The sequence below is a fragment of the Cicer arietinum genome, chromosome 3 (assembly GCF_000331145.2).
Source record: "Cicer arietinum cultivar CDC Frontier isolate Library 1 chromosome 3, Cicar.CDCFrontier_v2.0, whole genome shotgun sequence".
Classification (NCBI taxonomy): Eukaryota; Viridiplantae; Streptophyta; class Magnoliopsida; order Fabales; family Fabaceae; genus Cicer; species Cicer arietinum.
In genome coordinates this window covers 2780251-2789297 of record NC_021162.2, presented here as the reverse complement: position 1 = coordinate 2789297, position 9047 = coordinate 2780251, and the positions used below count along the sequence as shown (strand labels likewise).

Genomic DNA, 9047 nt, shown 5'->3' with positions numbered 1-9047 from the left:
TGTAGAAAATAAATAAATAATAACATTAAAAGTAGTAAATTTTTTAGTTGTCTTAACATGTTGAAATGTCAAAAAAATGGGAATTAAAAAGAAATAAAGGAAATATGTTTTAAGAAAAGAAGATAAATTATATTCAAACAAAGACATGCAATTTTTTCATAATATTATGTATACCTAGATAGATAGCAAAGCAAATTTCTACCATTCTTTTGTGTCATTTTGTTTTCATATGACAAAACAACTTTGATCAATCTTTGAATAAATACTACTACTATAAACATCACCATGATGAGATCTTGAACAACAAATGTGGATTAAGATTGATCTTCAACCCATAACATGGCTTTCGTCACTACTTACTTTTTGGATACCTCTTCACTTTTGTTTTGGATCTAGACATCTTTTTATTTTTGGTCGACTTTGCTTTTATAAATAGAAAAAATAAAATAAAATAAAATAAAAGTAAGTGTAATGAGTAAAATGGGCCAATGTATAGTGAGAAAGAAAAGTGTGAGAACGTGTGAGTCATTTCCTTGCCATATTAAATATGGGCCCATTTACGTCTAAGTTTTTATTAAACGTTGTGCCTAGCAAGTAATCATGGTGATCTTTTCGTCAATGCTTTTTTTGTATAAAGTTTTTTTTATAAAGTTTATTAATTTTATTTCAAGTAAAAATTGTATTTGATACTTCCTCTAACTTTTTTTTTTAAAAAAAATGATATCAAATTTTAGCGACCGTATAAATAAAAATTAACTATTTTTAACTTATTTAATAATAATATTTTTTAATGTATTTTACTTTAATAAAAATATTTAATATCAATAATTAAGTGTTTGACATTCAAATAGACATGTTATAAAATTGAATTATATTTTAGATGAAATATAAAAAATTAATTTTATTTAATCAACTTTTTTAATAATTGTGAAAATAGATTTTTTTTTTAATAACACTAATCAAAGAGAATTTTTAAATTTTAATTCTATTAACAATTATCTTATTGACGGTTATATTGAATTTAAATTTAAAATCTGATAAATATATAAATTAATTATAGTGATATTTATTATTTTTCTAATAAAAAATAGTATATTATGAGATTTTATGACACTTACTCATTATGCAACAATCATAGTGGTAATTGGAAAGAGATATTACTGATTTAAATATGTGCTACGCAGCAAATATCTCCGCAACTTTTATTATTTAAGCTATACTTACTAATTAGTTTTACTTTTCTTTATCTCAATTACGGACAAGTTGATTGTTTTTTATTTGCTTTAAACTAAAAATTTCATTTTCAATTAAACTTCATATTTTTATTACTAAATCAAATAAATTAAAATTGTTTTAATGATAAATGTCATAGATGTTTGTAACTATCAATTTTAATTTAGTAGTCCCATTTCTATATTTTATGTAATGCATTATGCATATTTCATTATGAAAGTGATAGGCATGTGTAACTTTGACATTTTCTCTTTAAATAGTTCAATACTAATTCAATAAATTAATTCCAATTATCCCAATTCATTCCTGATTAGAAACATGTAAATTAATTATCTGCCAAACCAAGATTACACACTACCACAAGAAATTTCATATAATGGTAACAATCACATTAATAGGCTCCTCTCAATAAAGGCATACAAGCCTAAAAGGAGTGTTAATATTATATAGCAATGATACCCATAAACTCAAAAGGGCATTAAAATACATCAAAACATTTTTATAGATTATAAAGACTAACATTTGTGGAACTTTATAATCACAGTGAATTTGACGAAATTACAATGATACTATAATTTTAATACAAAATACAATTTTTGTAAAAAATAATATAGTTCTCTATAAATTTGTCAAACTCACCATAAATTTTTTAATTAGTATATAATAAATAGTAAAATATAAAAAACCCAAGGAGGAAAATTATTAATTATTAATTCAATATAGATATAGATAATTGATGAAGGTAAAGGTTTTTAAGGGCACTTGGGTCCTCCTTGTTGGGTCTTCCAATTGTTGTAGCAAGGGCACACAGCTTTGTTACCATAATAGCCTGGTGGTACACACAAGCATTTCCTGCAACACTTCTGACAGAAAAACATGCAAGGCTTGTGGTATTGGGTTTTCCCACATCTCCTCGAGCACTGTGATGGGCATTCTGGTCATTTCACATTCACCAAGAGACAAAAAATATTGTTATTAAATTATTAAAAGTAAAGAAAACAGCATTATCATCAATTTGACCAATGGTTATTTCTTTTCACACATCATTACAATCAAAACACTCAAACAGAAACAGCTTTTAAGGAAATAATTTTGACTACGGTCAAAGTAAAATTTGACTGAGAAGTGAGAAAGAAGAAGAAAAAATCTCTTGACCCCAAAAGGGAAAAAGAAAGAGGTACCCATATGCACTAAAATTATAAACTATAGTGGAATATTGTGGATAGATAATTTAAAGTCACTTAAGCTTAAGTAATAATTTTAGGAGTATAAATTTACCACAAAAAAAATTTATTTTTACAGTTGAAACATCTCATTAATATTAATTTGATGAGTTCAATTTTGAGTTCGCTTTTTTTTTTTAATTAAATTAATATTGATTAAATTATTATTTCAGTCTTATAAATTAAGATAATTATTAATTTATATTTTAGGAGTGTTATTAATTATCTTTAAGATTTTAGAAGATACAACTATAAAAAAAAATTTAAAAGTATTAGTTTATCTTTTTACTTTTTAATATGCACAAATATTTCACGCTTAAAAATTTACTTATTTAAATAACTTTTTTTACACAATATCAACATAACCGACATATTCTACTTTTCTTTTTGGGGGTTAATTGTGTCTTTTTTCTTCCACTCAGATGTTGACACTATTTTCATGTTCCAATTTGGAGAAATCTATCTATAATCTCTATGCTGCTTCGTATTATAGACAATGTAAAAAAAAGAAAGAAAAAAGTTGACCAAACATATAATAGATGTAAAAAAAAAAAAAAAACTTTACTTACCGTTGATATTGAGGCTGCCTGGTCCATATTTGCGCTGAAGAAAACACAATTAAACACCATGATTAAACACTAATTCAACACCCTCTACAAAACAAAATTCCAATACTCCATTTTGACCATTTTACCCCTACCCCAAAAAAATCAAGACATACCTTGTTATCATAGAGGTGGCCTCCTTGATCATTACCAGCCATGACCTGAAAAATCAAGCCATACATTAAAATGTAAGAACTTTAATAAATATTATAACACCAATGTGTGTTTGATAATTAATTAACTTTGAATTAAAAAAACTAACCAATGTTTGAAGCATGGAAATGGCAATGAGTGCCAAGATCAAAGAAGCAAAGAACTTAGTCATGGCCATTGTAGCAACTCCGGATTTGGCAAAACTCTAAGTAGAAAAAAGAGAACCAAATCACAAGAGAAGAGATATTTGAGGTAGAAATGAAATGTGGGATATTTATAGAATATAGAATATGAGTGGGGTTTAGGTGCAACATTTATTGATTACAACCATTAGTAAATATATGTCCTTTGTTTGAACAACATTTATCTGACACGTGTGTCGGTTCATTATCAATCGGTGATGTGAGCCACATGAGATCTGATCGTACGGTTTATAATACGAATTTAATTTGTTTTGAGATATGCTATGCAACTTGAACATAATAACTACCTCATTGGTCCTACTAAAACACACTCTTTGTTTCGTAAATAAAAATTCGATGTAGTTGTAGGTACATTTATATGCAAATGCTTTTGGGATAAGTTGTATGAATTTAGCTGTTACTTATCTCCAAATAAACAAAAGTGTTAAATATCATAATTACGTTTATTTAATTTTTTTACTATTTCACATAAAAAAAATGAAATTATTACTTATTTTAATTATTACAGTTATTTTTCACGATAAGTAATATTAGTAATACATTATTTAATACAAGATATATTAAGACACTCTTTTTTATTAGTTAAAATTTAAATAAATTTTATTAAATTATGAAAATCTCATTTAAATTTGATAAAACCCATGTAAATTTCAACTAATAAAAAATATGTATATTAAAAAATATGTGTTAAAGAGCATGAAGCATTACAAGAAAATTGGCTTCTAGTGACATACAAAGTTTGTTACTAAAAGTCAAAAAACTGTAGGTAAATGTCAATAATACTTTGAGTGACACTCAAATTGTTTGTCAACTTTAAGAGGGCGTATTGCTATGCTTTGAAGACTGTCACTATATATTTTGAGGGTTGTCGCTACATGTTTTTTATTTCATCCTACAATAATGACTGTCACTAAAAAATAGATAAATATAAATAAATAATTGATTTATTCCTACGGTATTATCTGTCACTAAAACTTATTATTATTTATTAAATTAAATTTATTTTATCTCCTTACTAATTGTAATTCAAAATTATTAATACCAGTAATTTAAATTTCTAATTTATTTTTATTAACTAATGTCATTGAAACATATAATAAAATATAATTTAATTTTACTAATTCTATTAAATGCATGTTACTTGCATTCGTAGCATCTTAATTATAGCACTAACATGAGTATTATATCCTTGTGGAAATATTGAAATGAAATTATGAGCATTAGAAGCTTATGAATAGAAATTTCATCAACAAATATTTCTCCACTAATTAGATCATAAAATCTTTGCAAAAGTGATATAATAGTTGATTTTCCCACTTCCTCTAACTAATGCCAATATTTTACTTGAAAAAACTTTTAGAAAAAAATCATTTAGGATCACACTTTCTGGTCTTAATGGATACACAAATTCAACATTCTTAATTTCAACTTATCCTAACACTTTCTCTAAAATCTCTCATTCCATGTTTTCAAAATCTATCTTTGGAACTCTATCATTTCCATTTTCTTTGTCCTGCAATACTTGCTTTTGAGAAATATTTCAGATTTGATAAACCAACTCCTAAAGCCCTGTCACACAATAAAAGATATATATATATATATATATATATATATATATATATATATATATATGATTAACAAAAATTATAAAAACCAAACAATCATAAGGTAATAAGCTCTGATGGTTCAATCTTTTGAAGTTTGTAATGTATACTGGTTGTGTTCTCAGTTCTGTGTAAAAGCAAACTGCACTAATTTGCAAGTGTCGAAAGAACATAATCATAAATATTTATTATGATCATCACATTCAACAAATATATATAAAAAAATGACAGACCCACAAAGAATGAAATTTTGTTGCATAATATTAATACTTAGGACATTTCATGGTTAAGGCAATGTAATATTGAACATGATATCATTCAGAAATGTATGTAATCAAAGTTGTACCACACCTATCATCCAAGATTACTGAATCTGTATCACGTCCTTAATTATTAGTATTGTGGTAAGCATGACAAAATTAGTAATTAATTTGTGTGATGTTACTTTTTGCAAACATGATGACATTGATATGAATATCTTACCTTGTGCAATTGCAATTAAGTTCATGATATTTCATCAAAGGGTGTTAGTGACACAACACTTATTGGACTCACAAGGGTATTTGAATATGTGGCAGATTGATAAGGTAAAGAATAGTAGTATCATCACATATTCATAATAGTTAGTTAAGAAAGACATGAAGAGTATGTACTATTGATAGTTGAGAGACATGGAGGACTCAAACCTTTGATACTAAATAGTTACTACTATCAAAGTTTACTGTGATTGCATTTTATTTCCCATTAAGAATAATATAGGCATTCAACAATTTTCATGGCAGTGCTGAAACTGAATTTTGTTTTGACCTGAAAGAATTTGGGCAAATGCAGGGGATAGGGCAAAGGAGGTTGCTTAGGTATTGTTTGATGATCTCCATTAGAAGAATTCGTTGCCATTTCAACATCAAATTTTAGAGAGATCATAACAATATTGATGATAAAACAAAATCAAGTAAAGAGAGATAACCTGATCACGAGTGAGTTTCAAAAAATAAAATGTGGAACCCAAAACCCTATCCAATGTTATCTCCATTCACCTGTTCAATAAAACCACCAAAAATCAAAATGTTTGTGACGTAATTTAATAGTCATCAATTGTCAATTATTATTTGATATAAATTATACCTGTTCAACTACAACTTGTAAAACCTCATTAATTTGTGGATCTTCAGAAAACCGTACTTGGAGAATGGAAACAAGATTTCTAAGAAAATTCTCCAATGTTTTAACTCTATGGTTAACATGAGAGTTAGAGCTAGAACTTGTGTGTTGATGAATCTTGCCAAGACAACACACATGTCCTCTTTTTTCAGGCCCTTTAACTTTTGAGTAAATATCATTCTTCCAATTTATAGAATCTTGAGTGGTTTGAGGATTATTTGAGCTTTCTGCCTCCTTTACCATATGCTTCTTTAGTTCTTCCTACATTTAACACAAAGTGTCATAGTCAATTACAACATTTAACAACATGAAACTTTGCATTCTTTAATGGACAACATAGGAATAAAAAAAGATCACTGTCTTAAAATTTGCATTAACCTGGAAACAACATAAGCTAACCTAAGAAGGAGAGAGAGAATATTCTGAAAATATCCATCATGCATGTTTGTCACAATAAGACTTTCGTTATTATACATCAAAAGAAAGTTACATAACACATTCAAGTTCTGAAAGTTAGGCACAATAAGACCAATTCATGAAATCTAATAACATGAGCTAGAATATAAAATTAGGCACACAATCTATCTTCAAAGTTTAAAATTATTACAATTACATCAACTGCCTTTTCAGTAACAATACTTCCATCTTTTCGAGTTCGAGTATTTATGTAAATTTGTGCTCGTCGTGGTTGATTTCCTCTAGCTTTTGTTGTCTAACATTAGTAGCAAGAATGTCAACCATCATAATTGTATTGAGAAATTAATTAAAAAACACTGAAAGAGACAAACCATCTCATGAATCAGTTGTGGAATATTATTGGTTCTCATGCAATGTATGTCTTCATATTTTGTGTGAGGCTTTTCGTTCATATTACTTATTTTCTATATCCAATGAATCAGTAAAGTCAACAATCAAAACAAGCACATGATAAATATTGTTATACGAATAAAATATTAATGACATTATACATATACTTGTCCATTCTTGGAACACTAGTGATGTAGTAAAGCACCATACTAAGAAAGATCAATCCTTGTGTCTGGGATGTAAGCAACCATTTATGCTTCTGTCTTACTATTGTCATATCCTTTTAATTTCAAATGATACTTGAATTCCATTCACTTAACCCTCATGTTATCCTTTAGTATATTCTCAGTTTGCTCGGTGAATTCAGGAATAAATCTAAACTTTGTCTATCATATGAATAATTAACAAAACACAAATTTCGTTAGACACATTATTGCAAAAAAAAATATTTACAAAGCTTGAAATGAAATATAACTTTTAAAAATTTATACAACACCTGAATAACTTCAATCTTATGAGTAATATAGGACTCAGACATTTTACTCCAACTAATATAATTGATTGGAGCACATTGAGATCTCCTTACCAAATTTCATATTGCATTTAATAGAGTTTTTGCTTCCCAACCAATAGGATGACCAAAAGAATCTACATCCACCAATATAAACTATCTATCTGGCATGTCCCACACATCTAGCATGTGTGTATAAACTCTTGTTCTCTTTTCACCTAAATCATATGTTCATATTAGCAAACCATAAAACACCCAATATCAATTGTCTTAGATCAATACAACCACACTAAGTCTAGTGAAATTGCAAGCGCACTAATAGAAACGAAAACAATTTACCTTTAGCTTCAACATGACTTCCCTCTTCAAACATAGAATGGTTATTTTCATAGAATGGTTATTTTGGTTGAGTTTATTACAGCCATCAATTGAGTACCCTTCCTCTTGTGATTGGCCACGATTTTAAATAATATTCAACTTTCTTATGCGCTTTCCCATGGTACTTTCTACATATGTCAAAGCCAAATTAGTTTTTAATTGTTGTAAAAAAAAATAACCGATGACAGTAATAATCCACCTCAAATGAATCACATAAAATGGTAGGGTGCAAAAATAACTACACATCTTTATAACTTCAATAAATTAGAAGTTAAATAAATTGATTGATAAATAATTTTCTCTATATATTAGAAGAAGTCCCCCTCACTCTCATCCTCTATATCATCACTGCCCTCATCATTTTGGGGAATGTTCTTCATGGATATTGTAACTTCAATGATATCATGATTATCATCAACTTCTGGTCTAATCAAGTCGTTGTCATTTATATCTTGCAAGACTTGTTCATTCCCTTGATCTACATCATTGGACAGCTCATCACCCAAATCATACACATCTCTAACTTTAGCATAAAGAACAACAAACCAATCATTTTGTGCTCTATTCTCCACATAGAATACTTTTTTGGCTTGAGAGGCCAAAATAAATGGGTCATCGCATACATCATTCCCAGTATGTTGCAAATAATTAAAATTGACTAATGACATGCCTAACTTATCAATTCTACAACCTTTATTTATGTCAACCCAATCACACTTGAACAATAATACCTTATTTATTCCCGAAGAATCTAATTGAATATATATGTTAGTGCACCATAATAGTTGATTTTCCCTTCTTTCGGGAGCTTATCTTTTGAACTAGCATAACTTTTACTCCTAATTGTAACGACGATGCCACTGTTTTGAGTCTTTAAGCCTCTTTCACACTTCTTTGTATGGAATCGAACTCCGTTAATAATATAACCACTTTATTTTCTCACTATTTCTAGCGGAGCACGTGCTAGCCATTTGATATCATATGTCACTAGAGCACTACCTTGCTCTTCCAACTGTGAAATCTACCACAATTGCAAATTGTTAAAATTTAAAATGATTATAAATTCTATATTAGGGATGAAAATGATTGTTGGAACCAAGTTGGTTTTACATTTAGAGTTTTAATGTTAACAAAAGTATTTTATGAGAACAATATATTTGACTTCAAAG

The 9047-nt window shown here is 27.8% G+C and overlaps 1 protein-coding gene and 1 pseudogene across 1 annotated transcript; both read right to left on the bottom strand.

The window, feature by feature from the left end:
- Window positions 1–1580: 1580 nt before the first annotated feature.
- On the bottom strand, window positions 1581–3492 carry LOC101504015 (gibberellin-regulated protein 4). Its single transcript, XM_004491740.4, has 4 exons — window positions 3324–3492; window positions 3178–3222; window positions 3026–3059; window positions 1581–2167 (listed from the first exon to the last, which is right to left on the bottom strand). Exons 1-4 carry the CDS (start codon window positions 3390–3392, stop codon window positions 1986–1988), a joined length of 330 nt encoding a protein of 109 aa, XP_004491797.1. The 5' UTR covers window positions 3393–3492; the 3' UTR covers window positions 1581–1985.
- Window positions 3493–6140: 2648 nt separating this feature from the next.
- Window positions 6141–7300, bottom strand: LOC101509253 (uncharacterized; annotated as a pseudogene).
- Between the last annotated feature and the right edge of the window lie 1747 nt (window positions 7301–9047).